This window comes from Tyto alba, unplaced genomic scaffold, assembly GCF_018691265.1.
Source record: "Tyto alba isolate M040663 unplaced genomic scaffold, T.alba_DEE_v4.0 Super-Scaffold_48, whole genome shotgun sequence".
Classification (NCBI taxonomy): Eukaryota; Metazoa; Chordata; class Aves; order Strigiformes; family Tytonidae; genus Tyto; species Tyto alba.
Window position 1 is genome coordinate 2,889,514 of NW_024881324.1, and position 23,794 is coordinate 2,913,307.

The following is a 23,794-nucleotide window of genomic DNA, read 5'->3' on the forward strand; positions in this document are numbered from 1 at the left end:
GCCTTCTGGGACATGTCACATGCCACTGATGTGAGTATTCATGTTTCTAAAGGCAGGAACATGCTGAAATACTCTCCTGAACTGTGGCTGTGCTGTCTTCTTATCCATAACCATCTCGTTATTAACAAAGTAATGTGAAATTTCCAAAACAGATTTTTGACAAACAAAACTAATGGTGTAGTTAAAAGGCTGAACATCTTGGTGCTTTTAAGAAAATGATAAAGTTTTCCTCTGTTATATGGTGATATCCTCATTGTTCCTGCCAACAGACATTTTTATTTTCTGGCTACATTTATGTTGAATTCACATCTCGTTGAGACTTCACATAGCTTTAGCAAAAGACTACTACACAACATCATTACAGTAAAAGGCTAACATTAAGTATTAAACCTCCCAGATATAAAGCTGGTGACTAAAGGATTATTTGTTTAAAAGGGAAAGACAAAACACCTCTGAATGAAGAATTATTAAAACAGATGTTTCTTAGATACAAACAGGTTTGTCCAACTCTGTGGTACAGGGTAATAGAAGACCTATCTGTTACTATGCTTCTCACAGAACTGATTTACCAAGCCCCTGTACATTCTCTGACCTCACTGCAACCAGTAGGAAAACTGACTTTTACATCGTCACTGACTATATAATCTATGGAACGGATCATATAATGAAAAATATTTTCCATGCAGCAGGGAGGGGTTTTTTTGATAATTAACATGATTGATATGGCTGTAAATACTAACAATATTGTAAGTGATATAGTCCAGAACAATTTGCAGAAGCAAGTCGTGATAGACACTAATAACATTTATGTTAGCCTTCCTTTCACAAATAGCATTATTCTAGAAGGACTGTGGAGTAAAAGTTTTCCTTTACCTTATTAAGGGCAACGTTTCTAACAAACAACTGTCCTATGTTAACTTTACTAAATGATATGGGGGTTTTGGTGATATACAATATATACAAGAAATAATCTTGAAGAATTTCCAGAGATAGGGACTTCATGACTTCCAAAGTTCTGTTTTCAGCTCCACAACAAGAAGCAAAGAAGCCCTGAGACTAAGCTGGGAGCTGGGAAGACCCATCGCTTGGACCAGCAGAACCTGGACTAACCTTGACTTCAAAGCAGGGAGCACGACAATCTCAAGAGGTCTTTCTATTTGCCTCACCTTTGAGCCCGCATCTCTAGAAGTCCTGAATCAAATGCTATGAGCTTCTCATGTCATGGGGAGAACTTCTATGGCTGGTAACCCCTCCAAGCTCTCAGCATCTCGCAACTGACACAGAGCTGGGAGTTTGACACTCAGAAACCACAACTGAAATGGGAGATGTTAGGACAGGTTTCCAGGACTCAGTAACATTTCAGAATTTGCTGAGGGAAGTGGGGGAATGTTGAGAAAGTTTCAAAGTTTCACTTTACATTTTAAAAACCCCAAATTATTCTTGCTATTAATATTTTTTAAAGTGTATCAGAATTGCCTAAGGAATGCAAGCACTGACTTTTGCCTAGAGTAGTGGCTAAATCTATAGAAAGCTGATTCTGCAGCTCGCTCTCACTTCTGTAGTCTTTCCAGAACGCAGCTTGTAAGCAAGGCAAACATAAGCCTTTTTAAGGAAGGCAAAAGTACAAGCTAATAAAATTTATGCTTGATCAAAGTAGATTTTCCTTGTCCTTGGCAGAACTTCAAATGCAAGGATATATCCAGTAGTAATTAGACCCAATTTAGTCTGAAATTGAAAGAGGCAAATAAAAACACTAGCACAGTCTTAGCAAGTGGCAACTTTTTTCTGTACACCAGGAGTCATACACTGTTAGCCACAAAGAAGATGCGCATTTTCTATCTCACAAGATATCTATTTGCTTCAGTCTTCAGTGATGGCTGGTAAACAAATGTCCTAGTTTGGGCTGGAATAGAGTTACTTTTTCTTCTTGGTAGATAGGTTAGTGCTGTGCTTCGGATTCAGTATGGGGTTTGGTATGAGAAGAATGCTGACAATACACTGATGGTTTCAGTTATTGCTGAGATTTCAAGGACTCTCCACCTCCCCACATCCTGCCCGTGTGCGGGTGCACAAGGAGCTGGGAGGGAGCACGGCCAGAGCACTGGACCCAAACTGGCCAATGAAATATTCCATATCATGGAACGTCACACTCATTATATAGAGGAGGAGTAGCTGAGAAGGGGCTCTCTCTCTCTCTCTCTCGCTTCCGGGATTGTGATTGCAGGATCTTGGTATTTTGGGGTTGCTAGACAGGAACGGGCTGGGTATCGATCAGTGGGTGATGAGCAATTGGATTCTGCATTGCTCGTTTATACTTTCTATTATTGTCACTGTTTTATTTTATTACCATTATTAAAATGCTTTTATCTCAACCTGTGAATCTCCCTTTACCCCTTCGATTCCCTCCCCAGTTCCCAGCTGGCTTGGAGTGTGGGTGAGCGGCTGCGTGGTGTTTGGCTGCCAACCGGATTCAAAACACGACAGTCCTTTTTGGTGCCCAACGTGGGGCAGAGGGATGTGATTTTATAAGGATATTAACTGGGAGAGGTAACAGGCAAAACACAGACTGAACTCCATTGGTGGAATTATCTTTGGAATTTCTGCAGTTATAATTGTGGGGAAGGTTTTTTCCTGGTGTGGTGAAGGGACTAGGCATGGATTTTGTGTATTGTGCCTCAGTATTTTGTCAATGTTGTTTTTATTTTGGTGTGGGGAAGTTTTTTTTACTGTTTCAGTTGGGTTTTGTTTTCTTTTTCTTCTGATGTTGATGTTCATACTATGTTGTGTAGTGAACGTGGACTCTCGGGATAATTCTTAAATACGTGATTCACAGAGGTGAGGAGTGGAATGTCCTGGGTTTGACTGAGTGATGGGGCTTTTTTGGTAGCAGGGGAAGGGATACAGTGGTGGCCCTTGTGAGAAGCTTCTCAAAGCTTCTCCAGCTCCAAGTTGGCCCCACCTCTGCACCAAGGCCAAGCCAATCAGCTGCGCCTCTGAGATAATGTATTTAAGAAGGGCCCTGGTAAGGAGGAATTGGAGTTGCGAGAAAGAGGTGCAGCAGCTGTGTGAATGCCAAGGTCAGTGCAGAAATAGAGGAAGAAAGGAGGGGGGAGTTGTGAGGGAGTAGAATCTCCCCTGTATCTTGTGGTGAGATGGCAGGCAGACCCCACTGCCACCCATGGAGGTGGAGGTGGAGAACACACTGATTTATGGCCTGTGAGAAGCCTCATATGGGCGACTAAGGTGACTGTGCATGAAGGAGGTTGGGATCCTGTGGGAAGAAGCAGCCCCCACTGTTGTAATTCAGCGCTGGGAGGATTGCAGCATGCGGGGGCGTCCCACGCCAGAGCAGCTTGGGAAAGACTGCAGCCGTGGGAGGGAATCCAGTTGGAGAAAGTTTGTGGAGGACTGTCTTCTGTGAGAGGGGGACCACACTGGAGCAGGGGGAACAAGTTCCAGAAGCTCCCCCCACCGAAGATGGAATAAGTGGCAGCACTGACTGCACCCCCCATTCCCTGCCCCTGCGCCGCTGGGGGAGGAGGTAGAGATATCGGGAGCAGAGCTGATCCCGGGAAGAAGAGAGGCGTGGGGGGAAGGTGTTCTCAAGATGTGGCAATGCTTCTCACTGTCCTACTCTGTTAAGTGTTGTTGTTAGTGTCTGTAATAAATCTATGTTCTTTTTTTCTTCCCCTGACCAGTCTGCCTTTTGCCCATGACCATAATGGGTGATTTCCCCCTCCCTGCCCTATCTCAAATCCCAAGTTTGTCTTATTTTCCCCTTCTCATTGCTAGGGGGCAAGGGAGGAGTGAGCGGCTGTATGGTGCTCAGTTGCCCTCTGAGCTCAAACCACAACACCAAAGCAGAGTGCAAGAAAATCTGACATGAGCAATTACAGAATAGATTGCACATAGGGAAACCTAAATCCTTCAAATCTTGCAAACTCCTTGCATCTTTTCACTGGTCAACTTGTGCCTGGAGGAACAAGAGCTGTATTCCTTCCAGAATTTAAAAAAAGTCCTTCCTATCTCTTGGATTCTTTTTAGCATTCAGTTCATCTGAATGAATGTTGATGTAGGAGAGTGGAAGAACTAAGCCACTATTAGTACAAAAACGTTTATTTCCTTTAATGGTAACTGGATAACATCTGTTACAACAAAAAATTATTAAAAGTTGACAGGTATCCAAAAGCATTTTTCCTTCATTAATGTCTGTAGATCAACTGCTGCTCTCTGTATCACACTTGTATGTCTTCACTCTGAGTACATAGAGCACCACCCCTCACAAGTGCGGTGGTTTATAGCCAGGGGTCAGAGATGTTGTAGACATGCCAAAGAAAATACAATTACTTTCTCTACAGAATGTATTGCAATTAACTTTTCTTGAGAAGAGTTACATTCAAGTACTGAAAAACTGCATTCACCTGGTTGGAATTCAAAATAATCAGGGGGAAAAGAAGTCAGTACAAATACTGAGCTCAGAAAGTGGAAGGTAGTTTCTTTTGAAATGATCCAGACTTCAAAGTAAAGTGTCAGTGTTCTACACACACACAACTATATATTTGAACAGCTGGCTGTAGCATAAAATCCTTTAATGTAGAGAAAGAGCAGGCTGGAAGCAGTTATAAATAACTGTTCCTCCCTGAGCAATCTGGATATTCCTCTGTGTAATTCCTAACCTACAGTTTAATAAATGACAATTACAATGGACTTTGTCAGCCCCTTGGCATGTAATAAAGATACAACAAACACAGACAAAACTGATCTCTGAAATACTTTGGGTTTTGCAGTTACAAGGCTGCTGGGTTTTGTCAGACACAGTAAAGAAAACTTCTAACACCCTTTTTTCCAAGGAAAGAGATTCTGAAGAAGTACATCTCTCAAACTTCATCTGTTGGCCACATTAAAATAACAGAGACAAAGGAGCAAAGCTAAAAAAAATTATTGCTAACAAGAAGGCAACATGCATTTCTCTCAACAAAACATTATGCATCTGAGTGTGAGTTATGCTGCCCCAAAATCAATACGAGCCTCACACAGCTCTCACTAGGTTTTCTTATTGGCAGTCATTATATTAGTCATTGCATCAATTATTAATTTTCATGTCAGTAGTTAAAATGTCATTGAAAACCCAGAGAATATCTGGTTCTTTGTTTTAGGAAATGGGATATTTTTTCTCAGTGTGCCAGTTTAAAGAGACCATCCAATGTGGCCTTGAGCACTTCCAGGGAGGGAACATCCACAGCTTCCCTGGGCAATGCCTTCCAGTGCTTCACCACCCTCACAGTAATTAATTTCTTCCTTACATCTAATCTAAATCTACCCTATGCACAGATGAATAATAAGGCTACATCCTGAAGTGAAAGCCTGGATCAAAATCTCATGCAATGTAATAACAATTCTCTGTGAGAAAAGATTAACCACATCATCAGTAATATAACTATTCTAGTTGTAGTAAAAGCAAGAGGAGCTACTCACTATTCTGCATCCAGGCAGAAAACCAAGACAGTGCTCTCTACTGTATGTTAAAATCTGAAGACACCTCAGTTACAAAGAGGTTAATTCCCAGAGCAGGGACAGAGGTATTACTGTTCTACGACAGTTATAGCTCTCATACATCTAACACCCCCTGCAAAAACAATGTTAAGAAGCCACAGCAGGGTCTCCCCTCACTTCTTCTGTCAGTTGCCTTTGACCGAGGATCTTGTCTTTGGTCCCTGCCTGTGCTGTGCTGCAGCTCCAATGCAGCCACCTCCATGTCTAGCCACGTATCCTGCTCACCTAGACCCAGACCTTTACCCACAGACTTGAATTCCTGGCTTGGCATTGGATCTGCCTCACCACTGTGGACTTGTGCAATAATTTGGACTCTTGGCTTAACTTGGTTACCAAGAAACATACTCTGCTCATTTTGCTTTCCTACGGTGGGACTGTGACCTTGTCAGCGAGGTCACTTGTTAAGATGGTTGGCTTCCAGCTCCCTGACCTCTACAGAATAGCCTTTGATGTACACTGACAGCCTATATCTGCTATCAAGAAAATAAGAATTGCAGTAACATCTTCCTGACTATATATTTAGGGCATAGACATATTCATCAAATGGCTTCTAAGTGAAGAAAAACTATGAATGAAAAAATTGATTCAAGTAATTTGGTATCAACATTTTCTTGTATCTAGAGACACATGAAATGTGCTGTCAGATTAATATAACATCACAATGAAATTTGTAAAGCAGGTGGTTCTTAGTCTTCAAAGACAGAATTCTGACAAGTAATACTTTGTAAGGTCATTTAGCTGTAGATATTAACATACTGAGGAACACACATAACAGTTTATTAGTGTTTTATATCACAACTAAGACAGGCATATTTTTTTTCCATCAGTGATCAATTCCCATGTTTGGGCAGTGCACATGTGTTTTTTTCTGAGTTAAAATTACAAGAAAGTAGTATAGACAATGAGTGTACACCTGTGCTAGGTTTGATTGCATTTTATGAATTTGTGGTAACTAAGGGAAGAAATATGTGTTTGTTTTCTTAATCTTCCCACATACTCTTCTTTGTTTATTCAAGGCCTGATCCTACAATGATTTATGTACGTGATTAACTTTTAGCAGCTGAATAAGCCCCAGTTTCAGCAAGGACTTCTTGCCTGCTTTAAGCTTAAGATGCACATAAATATTGCAGAATGGGAACCTTTCACAATGTTCAGTGATTATCCCAAATTAGAGTGCTGTCTATTTGCTGTGACATTTGCATGTGTATATAGCAGGAGCAACACAGGATCAGAACAATGAAACACAGCTCACAGAGTCACCAAAAAAAGTATTTTAGGAGTCTGGCCCATGTAGGACAGAGTACTCTGGGTCTTAACTAGTTTTTGTACATTCAAGGTAAGCATATCTGTCAGAATATGATAGCATTTTAAAATAATTAATTCCAGGTAACAAATTATGTCTTGTAATTAGACAAAAAGGAAATTCATCATCATGCTGCTGAGCAGAAAATACGATCCATGATGAAATAATACTTCACACTAACAGACAACAAGCGAAGAGGTTACCAAGTCCTTCTGGGGCAGATGGATGGACTGGACATGAGCTGGTTGGTCAGATACTATAATAAGCACATGCCCAAAGGCCTCTCTTCCTGTGAGTTGTTTAATACTACTATAGTCACTGCGACAGGGTCTTTCTGAGGCAGGGGGCAACAGCTGCAGAGGAGGATGGACCATAGAGTTTGTGGTCAGTATAGTGTGTCTGACCATGAGCCCCTGAAAGGACAGAGAACAAGAAAGCACTTAGCATTTCAAAAATCCTTCACCTCCACCCCTCAGAAGGGAGGACAAGAGCACTGTTTATTCAGCCTCATGATCCACAGGACCATGAGGAAAGATGAAAAGTCACAGGGTTACAGTAACATATTCCTGTGTTCTGCTCCAAGGGCTTGGTGGGTTTTTCTGCCAAAAGCATTTTACAGAACTTCAAAACAAAACAAAATGAGAAAGAAAATTGGAAAGGGAAAGGGAGGAGGAAGAGGGAAAGGGAGAAGGGAAAACAGAGAAGGTAAAAGAGAAGGGGGAAAAGGGAATAGGGACAAGAGAAAAAGGAAAAAGGAAAGGTAAAAGGGAAAGGGAAAAGGGTACATTATTTGACCCATCTTTAAACAAATATTGGATTTAGTGTTACTAATGGCTGAATTAGTGTTAGCAGCCTATCTGATCTCTAACTCATTCTAATAATCTTCAGAAGTAACAGTGAATTAAACAGACAAGCAACATCCAGGTTTTATAGTATTACCTTTATTCACTCTCCTGATCTTTAACTGCCCTGTTCTGTGATCATGGGTGAGTTGCTGAGAACCAGATTCACAAAGGAATTAAGTATGTAAAGTCCAACTTTAAGTTCCCTATTTAAAATCACAGAGCAATATAGTGTAGAAGGGCCTTCGGAAGGTCTTCCAGTACAGTCTGCTGCTCAGTACAGGGCTAACCTGAAGAATCAGGTTGCTTAGATCCCTGTCTAGTCAAGTTTAGGTTACTTGTGAGGAAGATCCCACAATCTCTCCCAGCAACCTCTTCCATAACTTATGGTGAAGAAGTTTCTTTTACTTGTTCAATCAAAATTTGCTTTCTTGAAATTTTTGACTGTTCTTTATTCATTTGCTCTATTTTGTCCTCTGAGAAGAGACTGATTGCTGTTTCTATAACCACCCACGTAGTGATTAAGGGGCCTATGCCAACACCTTACCCAGAAGTGAAAACTTCTTTAGATACAGGGTGGCTGAAGCAGTGTATGAGAGACACTTAGGGTTTACAAGTCAACAGTAATAGAATATTGAACAAGAACAGCTGATGAAATGGTGATGCACCAGCAAGGAAAGAGAGGATGTCAGGTGTATATACATATTGTATACTCCAGGCTATTCTAGCTGCTTAACAAAAGTTTTGTCTTCAGGTGAAGAATGTTTTAAGTTTCCAAACTGGACTAGGAGAGGTTCATTTTGGGAAATCCCCAGATAACATGAAAGTGACCCTCAATCTTTAGGCTTTCCCTGCAACTTACGAGATGTGTTTTAAGGAATCTGAATGTTGAGACCTCTTTGTGTCATGACCATTACAGAATATGTAGACAACCACCTGAGGCCTGTCAAACTGATTCACTTGCACTTCAGGAAAGATACAGGCATTAGGACTGAGAACCTTCCTGATCCCTGTGCAGATGCGTGAGGATGTGAAAAAAAGTGCTGAGTGCCTCCCCACCTCTTTTGGCTTCTGAATGTAAAGTCTGCTCCTTCTACATACTTTGAATCAAGAATGGAAAGACTAAAATGAGTTTGAGGCACACTGCTGTCCCAGCTCCCTCAGTAGGAAATAAACACTATCTACCCCCTACTCAGATGATGATGGGGTTCTAATAGGCTGTGACTTTTCCATCATGGATTTCAGTCTGAATTGTTTGTGCTGCACTGATCGGCAGTTAAAGATTTATCCATAAAGAAGAGAAAACACAGCAGAGCTAAATATTTGGACAGGAGAAAAATAATTGTTGTTCATATCTAACAAACACATCACATAGGGATAATGTAAGGAATTACTTAGTTAATATTATCAAAATACTTCAGTGTATGGCTACCGTATTGTAATTATACATGGAACAGATGGCAAGACAAGGTATTCATGCAGTTAATCTAGCTTTCCCTATAGCTGCCTCAGGGATTTGTACCAAATGATGCATTTATTAATAAAGTTTTGTTCTGCTGACTGTATAGGAGCTAAATGAGACACTAACTTCTTCTGAACATTCTTTATGGAAATTTTGCAATGTGTATAGATATAATATGTCTTGAAATAGAATACTTACGATAAAAGTAACTTCAGTATCCCATAGAACTGCTAAGTAAGTATTCATTTAACATTCATATTGTAAATACTCAGGGGTGTCTGTGTTAACTCCTAGTTGGAGCAGCAGTCTTTTCTCACCAATTATGTCTTTTTTTCAGAAATAAAAAGTAACTTTGATCAACATAGAAAAAATTAGTTTTCTGAAGGGTAACATTTCAAGAGAAATTACAAAAACCTCCTTGTTGAACAATTCAAAGATGGTATGGACAAAGCAGTTGCAAAGTTTCCACTGTTCTGTTCTATTTATTGAAATTCTGTAAGAGAAGTGTTAAAAGGAGCTACAATACTTTAGGTCACCAGTGATTTGTTTATTTTTCCACTGAAAATGTATCCTTTAAATTTTAAGCATGTTCAGATTCATACTGAACCCCACCCCACCTGTCCCATTCATTGTATCTCTGGGCCAGGAAATTGCCATGTGGTACTTATTTGACTTTAGCAGTACTTTGAGTTTAGTCAAGTATTGTTAAAAACAAATGCAGTTATACACTAACATATCATATATCATAGAACTCTAATTAAAAATTCAAAACTCTTTCAGATAAATGTTTTTACATTAACACCATTTCACTACAATAACTAATAGGTTATTCCAAGCAAGAGCCAGATTTTTTCAGCTGAGAAAACTTGCATGTGTCATATACCTTTCCTGTAATTGCATATGAAAGAAAACTAAAGACAGGAAAAAAAAAAAAAAAAAAAGAGAAATTAAAACGTGTGTTAAACCTCATTCACAGCTTGTCTGAAAAGGATGAAATGTTTGCTTGTTTTTTACAGTGAATAACAAGGAAGGGTTGGATTCATACATGCACACACTCACAAGCACTGCAAAATGGCAGTACTACTGTGGAGCATTCATTGTAGACGAGTGGTTCTTCCTACCAAGTCAAGAGCTATGTTGGTTTGGCAAAGTGTTGAAACAGATGGAACTGGAACAGCTTGTGAAAAGCTGAAGACTAAGAAAAGCTAACACTTTAGCCCTCTGAGAATAAAAAAGCATCGTATTCACAGAAGTGATGTAGTGTATTAAGTTAGTGTGTAGTTAACCAAGGTGGGATGGCAGAAATAAAGATCCATACTGTGGAGAGACACTGTTTCCTCACACCTCACTCTGTGATGCAGCCAATGGACTGGCAAGGAGGATTATAGAGCCTGATCAATGGTTCTTTTGATGTTAGGAATTTCAAATATGAGAAAACTTGTAGAAGGGCCTTAGATTTTGCATAATTTTCCCCTCACTTTCTTCACTGCTACATACTTTGTTTTGTAGACCACCATGTACAAGTTGCTGCCTAATAATTAAACAAGATACTAGTACATTGGTTTTAGTTGTGCACAACAGCCCTTTGCCTCTTGAAGATACACCATCTAATGAAACATAACAGCACCGAGTCAGAAGATTTCTGTGGGACAGAAAGAAACACAGGGACAAACAGCAACAACTCTAAATTAACATATTTCAGGAAACAATGTACACTGCAATGTACATGTAAGTATGATGGCTGTTATCAAATTAAGACATCAAACGTATTATGATGCAGTATATACATATAATTGTGGGGAAAAAAAGGACTTGATACAAACTGGCATGTCTTCAGCTTCTTTGGTACGATCAAGGAAGAGAGAATAATACATCTAGAAAAGTTACATAGCTCCTCTCTCACCCAAAACAGATCTGCTGTTTCCTCTCTCACCCAAAACAGATCTGCTGTTTCCTCTCTCACCTAAAACAGTTCTGCCTGTTTTTCCCATGAGCATGGTTCATGGTTCATGGCTCAACAAGTCTTAACATTTTTTCAGGGATCACTTTTAATTATGGGACTGTATTCAACCTGAGGTTTTCAGGCAAGTTTGCTATCAGTTGGTTATTTCCATTAAAAGACATGTTCAGTTTGGTTTGTTTAGCTTTAGTGAGGTAGTTCTGGCTTCTTCCAAGGCAGTTTTGAGCTTCTGTTGGTCTTCTTTCACTACTGTTCTCCAAGACAAAACTGACATCTCTTATTTTGTAGCCCATAAGAATAAATGTAGTGTTTTCTAGTTAAACAGCTTACCCAAGTAGAACACTATATCCTAGAAAACTGTACTTCCTAAACAGAAACTGAAAGCACATAACAGCTATGCTCTGAAGTTTCAATAACATTTTGTTCAAAAATCAAGTGAAAAATACTTGGAACAAATTGTCTTCCACCATCTTTTATCCTTGGTGGAAGTGGAAAGTACTTCTTTCTCTTGTATTTACTTCTTGTACACATACATGTTTGAATACATAAATGAAGATCCTGTTGTCAGACTGACAGTCTTTTGGTCTTCTGTAGTACTCTTGCCACAAAACTGATGAAGGACTTCTCTGAGCTAGCAGTGCTATTTGCATTTTGTCTGCCCATATTGCACATATTCCACTGTCACTTGCAAAATAATGTAATTCAAATGGCTTACTCGAAGCTTCATCTTTCTCAGGCAAACAAGACACTTTTAGGAACTTTGATAAACACATAAAGTTCTTGGGAGCTCTACTTTATGCACCAGGCAAGCACTGTCCACATGTACATTTCAGCCTGGGCTCAGAAATGTCTGTGGTCTATCAGTTTTTATTGCATTGGTTGAGATCTAAATCTGGGTATTTTAGCTGTCGGAGTGTTTTGTCTTAGATACTACTCACAATTTTATCTCTCATAGAAGACTCAGTTCTCAGTCACTTCAGAAATTTGTCTGACTGGTCACTGCAAGAAAGAAATGAAGGCCTGAAAACAGTCTATCTTATTCTGCATATATTGACTAGTTGCAGCTTGCAAAAGGATAATGCAGTTGAACTTCAGGTTTTTACACTGCCATGGGCTGTAACATTAAGCTCCAGGTCCCTACAATTATATGAATAGGTATGTACGTAGAAATCCAGAACTCTAGCTTGGTCCTTTGTTCTGAATTGCACAGAAAAGCCAGTCTTGGTAACTCTTATTTAGATAAATAACTTGATAATAAACCAGATAAATAACCCATTAAAACCAGAATGCTTTAGACCACTCAGCCATTATAACCCTTCTGCAAACATGGATAAAATTTTCTTCTATCCAGGTTAGGAAGTGTCACTCTGAGCAGACAGGCAGCTACATGGTTAAATAACTGATTGGAGAACTGGGATCAGAGGATAGTGGGTAATGGATCATGCTCTACCTTGTCATAACAAGCAGACCAGGTGTCTACTCTGAGATCTGTCCTGTGTAACATCTTTACCAGTGGCTTGAGGAGGCAATGAAATGGGCTGTCATGAAATTTGCAGCTGACATCAAACAGGGCAGGTGGAGAGGGAAGGGGCAAGTGATGAACCCAGGGGCAGGGCTGCAATTGATAGGGACCTAGAAAGGCTGAAGGAATGGGACAATGGGAACTTATAAAATTCAACAAGGACAAATGTAAAACCCTGCACTAGTTAAGGAAGAAGTCTTTTCAAGAATACAGGCTGAGCAAGGGTTCTGGGAAAAAGAATGTGGAGGTCCTGGTAGGCAGCACACTCAGCATGAGCCAGGAGCATGCCCAAGCTGCCAACAGCATTGTTGGTTGTAATAACAGGAGTACAGGCAGCAGCCATAGGGAAAAGGTTATTCCCCTTTACTTGACACTCATTACACCACATGTAGAATACTGCACCTGGTTTGAGGACCTCAGTAAAAAAAAGACATTGATAAATTGGAGCAGATTCAGTAGACTGCTGCTCTAAAGCAGACACTCTAATCCTTTAATTATTTCACTTGCCCTTTAATAGACTTGTCCAGTATGTCTATGTGTCTCCTAAACTGGGAAGCCCAGAGCTGGACACAGTACTCCAGATGTGGCCTCACCACTGAGAGGAAGGGTAGGATCACTTCCCTCATCCTGCTGCCTATGCTTTTCCAAAACACAGTCCAGGGTGTTTTTGGCTGCCTTTGACACAGGGTACGTGGCTGGCTCATGATCAGCTTCTTCACAAAAACCTCCAAGTCCTTTACAGCCAGGCTGCTTTACAGCCAGTCCTACCTCAGCTTGTACTAGGTTAATCCTCACTGAGAGCAAGACTTAGCATTTGGCATTTTCCTTTGCTGAATGTCAGGAGATTTCTGTTGATACATTTTTCCAGCCTGTCAAGGTGTCTCTGAATGGCAGCACAACCATCCCATATATCAGCTACCCCTCCAGTTTTGCGTCATCTACAAACTTGCTGAGGGTGCAGTCTAACACATCATCCATATCGTTAATGAAGATGTTAAAAAGTGTTGGTCTCAGTATGCACCACAGGGTGCACTAGTAGTATCCGGCATCCAGCTGGACTTCATCCCACTGATTACACCCTTCCGAGCACACGTAGTTCAGACAGTTGTCAATACACCTCACTGTCCACTTATCTAGTCTATACTTCATGTGTTTATGAATGTGGATGTTACATTCATAAGAGAGAGCATGGAAAGTCTTGAATGAGTCAAGACCATAAATATCAACTCTTTCCCTCGCTCACTGAACTTGTCATTCCATTGCAGAAGGCTATGAGGTTCTTGGGCATGACTTTCCCCTTCACAAATATTTGCTGACTGCTCCTAATCACCTTGTTCTTACTGGGTCTGGAAATGGCTTCCATGATTATGTACTCCCACACCTTTCCAGGGACTGAGGTGAACTGATCAGCCTGCAATTCCCCAGATTCTGCTCCTTGCTCTTCTTGATATTAGGATTGTCATTGCCTTCCTTCCAATCCTCAGGAACTTCGCCTGATCATGAGGATCTTCCAAAGACAATCAAAAGTCCTATATCAATGACATGAGCCAGCTTGATGAGCCCTCATGGATGCCTCTCATCATGTCCCGTAGACTTGCATATGTCCAATTGGTTTCAATGTTTTCCTCAATGGAGGGTGAATCTTCTTTGCTCCAGACTTTCCCAGTGGACTCAGTTGCCTGAAGGAAAATCTTGCCAGTAAAAAACGAGGCAAAGGCGGCATTGAGTACCTTGGCTGTTTCCATGACCCTGTCACCAGGTTCCTTGCTCCATTCAATAGCAGGCCCACATTTTCTCTAGTCTTCTCTTTGCTGCTGGTATACCTGTAGAAGCCTTTCTTGTTGCTCTTCATATTCCTTGCTAGTTTTAATCTCACATGGGCTTTGGATTTCTTGACCTCATTACTGTACTCTCAGACAGTGTCTCTATATTTCTGCCATGCCACCTGAGCCTATTTCTACCTCTTGCATGTTTCCTTTCACTGTTTGAGTTTAGTCATATGAAATATCACCAGAGATGAATCAGATGCCACACTAGTTTGTGTTCTGAAACTGTTTTGCAATAAAACCCAGCTATGGGCTACTCAGAATATCCACACAGCAGAACTAGTGCTTATAGGAAACTTCAAAGCACGTTGTGGAGCAATAGTCTTTTCTCTCAAGAGTCATCAACTTACTCTTTAGCAGGCAGCACAAAATTAAAATTATTTCTAGGTGGGTTCTGTTCTCCTTGAGTTAGGTAATGATGTGCATCACTTGTAAGAAGGGAAGTGGATATAAAATGCAATGAGGGATGACCATGTAATCTGATGTCCTCTTATCACTGACCACCAAAAAATTACAGATGAAGTCAAAAGCTATATTCAGCTTTCCAAAGAAATAGTCATACATCCTGACTATGTATGGAACTGTGATTTCACAATTCAGAGAAAGATATGCCACAAATAGGACTAGAACTCAATGCTACTTAAGCAGTTGTATGTTACTGTAGTAGGAACTGACCACAGCAAAAGGTGGATTCAGTGGCAGCAGTGGAGGTAGACCCAGTCATAAGACCCTGGAGATTCGCAAGCATAGAATGAACTGGCCAAAGCCCATTTGTGTTAGTATTCTATCTTCTGTACTGAAGATGAATCAAAAGATCATGAATGATGGTGCAGTTCAAACTAAAATTTCATCACTGAATCACTATTACCTGCTTCAGGCCTCTGTCAACTGAATGTTTGGAAGGAAACATGCTGGAGTGTCTCCAGAAAAACCTGGTTCCTCTCAGAACCCCTCAGAAAAACTTGTTTCAGACCCTGGTTCTTCTCAGATTGGGCTATAAGACAGATACTCCTTTAAAACACTGTAATTCTTTGGCAGAGCACATTGAGCCCTGTCTGTTTCTTTTTCTAAGGATTTGTTACCAGAACATACCCTGAATAATAGGTCTGTTGTTTCACACTTCTCATATGCAAAAACATTAAAATTAGGGTTTGCCCATTTTACTCATGTTTTGGGAGAATTCTAGCTGCACTGTACTTTTTGCAATTGTCTGTGACTTTCCATGTTTGTGAACAGGAGCTACTACAGATGGGAAGACTACATGGATAGAATTCGCCATAGTCCAAATTTCTGGCTAATTTTGTTGATTTTTAAGCCTGTTGTAATTCCAAATGGGAAAAGATGGTTTTATGACCTAGAAATAGTGGTGGTAAATAGACATCCTCTCCTAAATAGTTAACGTTAATGACATCTGAAATAAAGCAATCAGATTTCACCAAACTGCACAATTGCACCAAACTGCACACTGTCTTTCTAGCCAAGGCACGCTGTGTAAATTGGCAAAGCTACTGCAGGAATTTGGTCAAATGTAAGATATTACTATGAGAAAACCCAAAGCAATCCACAGATCACACACCAAAGGAAAGGGGAAGAAATCACAGCCAAAGGGACAGGCAGCCTCCAAAACCAGTGTTTGATTTGGGAATTAACATGTTAGACTAAGAAATAAGTCCTTTGAGACCCTTTGAATAACCCAAACATAAATAGTGCAAGCAAATCTTCCCTTCCACTGCTTATTTACTGACATGGCAGCTTGCAGTTGAAATCTGTATTTGTGTATGTGTTCACCTGCTTGAATCAAACACACCAAGGCTATTCTTATGCACACAGCATAAATCACTATATTCTGATAACTTTTCCTAGCTACTTAAAGCAGAATTTCTCATTCTCTCCAGTCATCCGCTCACTTCTGCCGCAAGGAGCAGTAATTCTGTAACTAACACTAGATCATCAGGATCAGGTGTTGTCCTTCACATATAAGAAATAAATCACAGTTGAAACATTTTAATTAAATTGATGTTTGTTAGCAGGTACTACCAGAAGTACCTGGAGTACCTGGAACTAGCAGTTTTTACACAGCAGCTGCTGCATAGGACATAAATTGTGTAACAGAGCCATAGTACAAGGCTGTGGGATACCTGTGAGTGGGCACGGCAGTACCCAAACAGAAGTACATGCTTTTAAACTCTCGGGAAACCACTAGGACTTTTTTCAGGAAATTCCTTGCATTGCATTGTCTACAGCTGAGCCAGAGCAACATAGAAAGGTAGTACTTCAGTGTGGCCTTTCCCAGCAGAGCAGGTCCTCCAAATACCATTTAGTGGCAAATGCAAGCACAATTGAGATTTTAAATTCTATTCAGACGGTGGAAAAAACCTGCTTACTGACGATTCCAGTCTGACCCGGATGCCTTCAGAGAGAAAATGAAGACAGCCATTATAACGTTATATCCACCCCAGCTGGTTTCCCCTGCTGAGGCCTCAAAAAAGGCCCCCAAAAAATTATCTTCTGTGGCCTGTAGAGTAGCTTAGCAAACATGTAGTTTATTGTCCAAGAGAATTAGTGTGCAGAGGGTACTACACAGAAAACTAATCCATTTAGAAAAGTGACAAAATGGAACAAATTTACTAAATCAAGTTTGTTCTACTGGTGTTATCAACCTCTTCACCTACTTATATAGATGACCCCGACTGAACCCAACGGATTTTCTACAGTAAATTAACTGTTTTTCATGGAAAGGCATTTTATCAACTATGAAATCAGGCTCAGCTCCGCATTAAAAACATGCACAGCAGCTGGTAACAGCCTGAAGACGCCCCTGAAAAATGCACAGTGACTTATTCAATTAAGACTCAAGTACAGTTTGATGATGTCCAAATGCTCAGTCTGGTACAAGAGGACATGGTGCCATCTAAGTTATTTTTACAAAAAACAGTGCTCCAAACAGACCAGCATTACTGTAATTGTGTTCTGTCTTAGGAAGAAATAGACTGAGCCGTCCCTATCACCACGTAAGTCAGTGTGATTGTACACATTTAACACTTTAAGGACATACAGTAATTACTTGATAGAAACAAGTTTTTAAATACACATTTTTTATTTACACTCATGTTGGTTCATTGCGAAAAGAAGTGCAGGCTAGCTGCTTGTATGAATCACACCAGCTGATCAACATCCTATGAATCTCAATAATTCAGGATTTCTCCATTAAACTCAGCAGGTCACGAGTGCAAAGTTTATGTCAACAGCTTAATGACAGCCATTCTGTGTACAGAGAGCCAAGGAAAGAGACAAATATTTACTTTATGTAAACTATTGCTGAGCACATTACTTAGAGCAAGAAAGCACTGTTCAACTTGGTTAATAATAAAACCCAGATGTCAATGAGAAACTTGTAAAGCTTCTTTTAGAGCACATAAACATAATACAAACTGCAGAACCACATACATTTAAACAACTTTTTTCTATATATGTTTTTTTTTTTAAAGACATGCACTGATTTAAAAGACAAGAACTGAAAAACACTGATAACTGCCTAGATTGCCTGGAAGAATAAATATGACTTATGCAAGAGGCTGGAACAAGTTGTAGGGAGGACTCTCTCGTTCACACTTCATCAAGGTTAGCATTCAGATTTTATAACTTTAGTTCTGTCCACAATCTGGGTACCAGCATGTTCAGGACTGTGTTCTGAACACCTTCTGTTCACTAACTTAATTTGTGGTTGAAGATGCAAAGCAACATGGAAAAACCAGACAGGGTAATCGAGGTAAATCAAGATATATTATCAGGTGTAATTAAAAGCCAAGTACAGGCACCACAAGGTAATACCAGATAGAATAAGACAGACTACACTTTTATATACAAATAGATACATGCTTAATTGAACAAAGGAGAAGTGATGAAGTAATTTATTAAGATACCACCATATCTTTGACCCTCCCACACAAAGAAGAAGAATAGGGTACTATATTTGCCCAATTTTCATGAACACATGAGAAAAAGTGCTCCATAGGTCAAATGATACTGGTTTTGGGTGAAGAGGAAGAAAGCATATAATTCCTTACATTTCTGTACATGTGCAATGCTAGCTGCAGTGAAAGGAACTAAAATCTTCCAATAGAGTTACTAAAAATTCAGAATTCTAACTCACATGAACTTCTGAGATTTCAGAACTCCAGTTTCACTCTAAGGCAAGGTATTTCTTAAGAGTTTTGGCAAAACAATGACCAAATCTCATCAATTTGCAGAACATGCAACAGAAATGTAAAATTGTGAATGAAATATTTCAGATTTTTTCTTTACATTCTGTCACAACACATAGCTTGATCTACAAATTACATAACATATAAAAATTTTAACAAGCTAAACAGGCGTCATTTTGACCAAGAAGGTATTTCAGCTGCTACTGTGAGTTAATCACACGTGGTTTTAAATATAAGGTCTTAAATACTCAGTTTTACTTTCTCTCCCACTTTACAATGAAAGCAGTAGTCAGACATTCTAGGACTTGGAAGTGAGGGCAACATTTTTACTGAAACAAAAGTCTCAACATCACACAAGTTGACTAAAAAGTTAAACTAAGACCCAAAAGTTCTCAAACAATTTCAAAGACTGCCATCTGAATTTTCCCCCTATACTTTCCCACCACACTTTCAGTTTGTTTCCTCCCTCTCTATAGGAATTGTCCATAATTATATGATTTCTTCAAGAAGAACAAGACTCGGCCAAAGCACTTTTCCTGATAGGAAACTGATCAAAAGTTTCTAAGTAATCCTTTTAATATCTCTCACAAAGACACGGCAGAGCTCAAGCCCTTTGCTTGGAGGGCTGCTGAAGCTTTTGTTTTCATCTGCACCCTCAACCCCCCTCCACAATTTGGTGCTCCCATGGGAAAAACAAGAAGACTACCTATAAGTGCCTAATCATATACCAGCAAGCAAATTCACTAGACCTTACTGAAGAGGTTGATAGGTGAAAGCAGGGATGACAAACTTTTCTCCTCTAAACTATATGAGGGTCACTGCTTTTTCTAAAGGTTTGTAAGTTACTTCTTCCCCATTCCTCAATGAACGATTTAATCCATGAGCATTTTTCTTGACATTATTTAACCAACTCAAGAACATCTCAAGGTAATTTTTTTTCCCTTTTGCACATAGCCTGTGCAATGGTGCAGCAGAAGGCACCTGCACTGTTCCTCCAAAACCATGTGTACTCATTCCCAGTTACTCTTATTTAAAAGGGAATTTAGAGATATAAGTATGTACTATGGAGAGACAGAGGAGAGGTCAGCCATCAGTAAAGCAGCACAGCAGTATTCAATGAGCTGGAGAATCCTGGAAAGCAGTAATCTTAAAGGAGACAGTGACAAAATGAACACTGGATAAAGCACAAGGATAGCAGTAAAAGGCCTGAATACCAGAGGGTCAATTAATCTCCCTGTGTCTCCAAATATTTTAATCTTAAATACACAATTTATTTCTGTGCACTCTAATACTAAAAGGAACTGTGGGAGAGGAAAAAGAGGTTATTTCTGCAATAGTTATGACTAAAAGATTTGAAGTTAGAAGGAGAATTTATATTATTTGTGTATTTGCAGCACCAGAAAGAGAGGAAGATTATTCCTATTTCTAGCACTTATCAACTGATTTCAGGAGATGCAAACATTTAAAGAAAGCATCAGGAGAATATTGCTTGTAACATAGTCTGGTGTTGTGGAATAGAAACCATGAGATCCCTATTACATCAGGCACTTAAAAATCAGATGTAAAAAAATTTAGTAAACTTTTGGGAACAGGAACTTTTGTATCAACAGCCAAATGATTAGGGAAGAATATTAGGCTAGGATACTCATGCAGGAGCACATTCCCAGAACAGACTCCAAGTATCTGGTGATCTAAGGAGACTTGCATAACCCCACTTGATCTTCACTGATGGCAAGGTTAGGAGTCCTTAAAGCAGTAATAAGATTCTGCAGGTGAAGAAACTGTCCTGCATCAGCAGGGGTTATCTTTCCCACTTCTGACTTCTGATCAGACTTTCACAGCGTAGGTTATTTAAAGAACCAAAGCTTCAGACAATAGAAACTGGCATAAATCCACCAAGAAAGGAATTGTGTGTCAAATAAGTATTTGTTCTTTTTATCACCATGTTTGTAGTTGTAATGAGCTTCTGCTTATTAAGTTTTATGTGCCAAAATTTGGTCCTCTCCTGTCCAGATCTCACTCACTGCACTGTCATTCATCAGCTGAAGAAAAACATTTTTACCTAATGCAACAGATTTATCTCCAATGTATATGCAATTTATTGTATTTCTGTCACTATTCAGACATACATTTACATTTTCCTCATTCTAATAGCTGGTTCCAGTTTGTTTTCTTAATTAATTACTTGTAATACAGCATTACATATTTCTCATCTGCACTTACAGCATTTGTTAGTGATAACTAATCTGTGGCTTTTTCTCCTACTGAAATAATTGCTCAGACCTTTGGCTCTTAGATGTATTATCTATTCTATGACAGTGTAAGTTAAAAAGGAAGAAAACAGTCTGAGTAACATTAAAGTCTTCATCTTAGTATCTACTTCACTTCAATAATTTCTAATGCTCCTCTCACATAGCTGTCTAGAGGTCATTTGCATAGCAAATTCAGACTATTTTTGATAAGATAGTAAAAAAATCTCTTTTTGACATAAGTATCATTACTCATAATGGGAAAGTACTGTATGAAGCTCTTTCACTTTTCTCAGAATTACATGCAAACTTTTAAATCAGTGTTCTCTCTCTTAAGCTAAATTTGAGGCATGTCTTCAATAGATGCTGAAGGATTTGGCTCTGTTACAAGAACATACGATCTGCAATTACAGAAAGGCTTTTCACTGAAAGTCCATAAAGGCTAGGCTGGTAAAACTAAACGTTTAACTCAAGACATCTAAAAATCACAACTTGCTCAGACACTTTCTAGGATAAATCTCTACGCACTGGAACAAGCATCACGTCTGTGTCTGTGCACTCACACCGTGCCTGGCACATTCCTGACATCTCCAGAGTAACACAAGCATCTATCCTAATTGCTTTCTACTACCTTTCTTTGACATGGTACACCCAAAACCATTCCATAGTCTCCATCTCTTTGAAGTACCTTCTGTTGATTATTATACTCTGAAGAAATATTGAGAGAACAGGCATGATAGCCTCTCTTACAGCTGAGGGACCAATGTATTTATTTTCCCATTTCCAGAACAAGTGTCAATTTAAGCTCTTAACTTGCAGCAGCTTCCCTATCTGACATGAAGAACAGTAAGCAGCATAGAAAATGAAGATCTGATACGTAGATCTCTTTCCATATTAGGAAAGCATATCTTAAAATTAACCCCTACTCTCAATTTATAGACATTATTTGGATAATTCTTACCTTCTATGATCTGAGCTGCTGGACCAGCATGGATTGACAAGCCAAAAATCAGTAGCAGCAAGTCCCAGGTCCACCAGGCATGCCTGGAGCAGGTATGCCAAAAAAAAAAAAAGGGGGTGGGGGGTAAGAAAAATGAGACTGAAGAGTGTAATACAGATTCATAAGGGGAAAAAAAGAAAAAGTAAAATTTAGAAGAGAGAGTTCTTACCATGAGAGCATTTTTTGAAAGTCAGTTGAAAGACCTCAAGTGAGGAAAAAGTTCAGTGCACATGAGTTTTACGCTTATGAAAATAAGAAGTTAATAAAAACTGGAGCCTGCTGTTTCTCCTCCAACGTTCAGACACAAGTGGAACAAAGGCAGCTCTCAGGCTCTCTGTGTGACTCACTGCAATTCGGTGCTCCAGCTCTGAAATCTGACTCCGTGGAGACTTTCCTGTCAGACCACTGCCGAAAACTTCCTATTTTATTTATTGATGGACATCCCTTACTGCTGTACATCATCCCAGCGTTGTCATTATCCACTCTTGTCTTTAACTACTGTGTACTCTGACAGATATTAGCATAGTTTCTCCAGCTTCCCCTTCCCCCCCTCCCACGCCCACTCATAACCTCCACTTATTTATCCAGTAAAACATGACCTCCAAGACCCTTCCATTCAGAATTATATAGCCAATGATACGCATTCTTATATGGAATAGGACATTTCTCTGGACATTTTAACCAAACCTTAACAGAAGCAAGTTTTAGGACATGAGCAGGGCAGAGCACTCACAGCTGAATTGCAGCATACACCTGGGAGCCATACTGTCTTACAGATTTTATGTCATCTACAGAGAAATTTCAAACCACACCCTTTCCACTGACAAATTCTCTAATACTCCTATTTGCAAAGATTTACACCCTCCGTGTAGATTAAGAGTGTGTATCTACCTCAGCAGCTGTACATATAAGTGTCTGCTATAGACATCATGTAGCTAAGCATTTCTAATAGTTTCCATTAAAAGTGTTATTTCACCCCTCCCTCTTAACTTCATGAAAAGCCTTTTTTACACATATAGTTCTTCAAAGCCAATTCTTGCTCAAGGAAGAATTTTTGGAAGAATAAACTTGAGATTAATCAGACAATTTTTAAATCATGAGATTTTTAGCAAAGACTGCAATTGTCACTTTTTGACTGGGGCAGGAGGGAGCCTGGAAAGAGTTGCATGTGGAAAGAGATCAGTGGGTTCTTGGTAGATCTAGACTGGTTGGTGCTGAAGATCACTTTAGGAGGTTCAAAACTAAAAATTGATTTACCTAGGATGGTGTGTGGGGGATAGAGAGGAATAAAGTTTTTTGCAGTATTGAAAGGACAATCCCGAGCAATAAACAGAATTAAGAAGAATTTAATTGCACAGTGAATAAAATACTTGAGTTTGGGGTTTTTTTCTTTGTTGACCAATTTGGGGGAAGTTTTTATGATTTTGGTTTTGTTTTTTAATTAAATAAGGAAATAGAGAAGTTAGGGCCTTAAAAGCTAGAATCTTGATTCTGCCCTCCACTCCCTATTAAGCTTGGAAACCACAACAAGTCAGCTCTCTTCAGGTATATTTTCAGCTGAGCCACACACCACCATTATACACTATCCACCCTCTGCTTAATGATAAGACGCAAGAGATCAAACTATATTGTACTTAAGTTTCTTATTATAAACACACAGTGGTTTATCTTCTTCAGAGTATGAAGGATCTCTCTTTTTCTGTTCCATAGTACTATGTCAGGGCTGAAAAACATTTCATCATTCACCTTTTCTGCGTGAGGCTGTCGTCTCTTTCCTTTCTCTGTCCCTAAAATTTCTCCTTTGTTATCACCACAGCAGTGCTGCTTATAGGAACAGTGTTTGCAATATTTGTGGGAATCATTTACCAAAAG

At 39.5% G+C, this 23,794-nt stretch overlaps 1 protein-coding gene across 4 annotated transcripts in view; it reads right to left on the reverse strand.

Moving 5' to 3' along the window:
* LOC104366817 (collagen alpha-1(XV) chain) overlaps positions 1-22,404 on the reverse strand; it is a 153,369-nt gene extending 130,965 nt beyond the window's left edge. For all 4 annotated transcript variants that reach the window (XM_032998883.2, XM_032998882.2, XM_032998881.2 and 1 more), the window contains exons 1-2: positions 22,092-22,404; positions 21,884-21,966 (exon numbers count right to left, since the gene is read on the reverse strand). In XM_032998883.2, coding sequence (XP_032854774.2) covers positions 21,884-21,966; positions 22,092-22,102 — 94 coding nt within the window. In that variant the 5' untranslated portion in view covers positions 22,103-22,404. The remainder of the gene's footprint in view (positions 1-21,883; positions 21,967-22,091) is intronic.
* Positions 22,405-23,794: the final 1,390 nt, after the last annotated feature.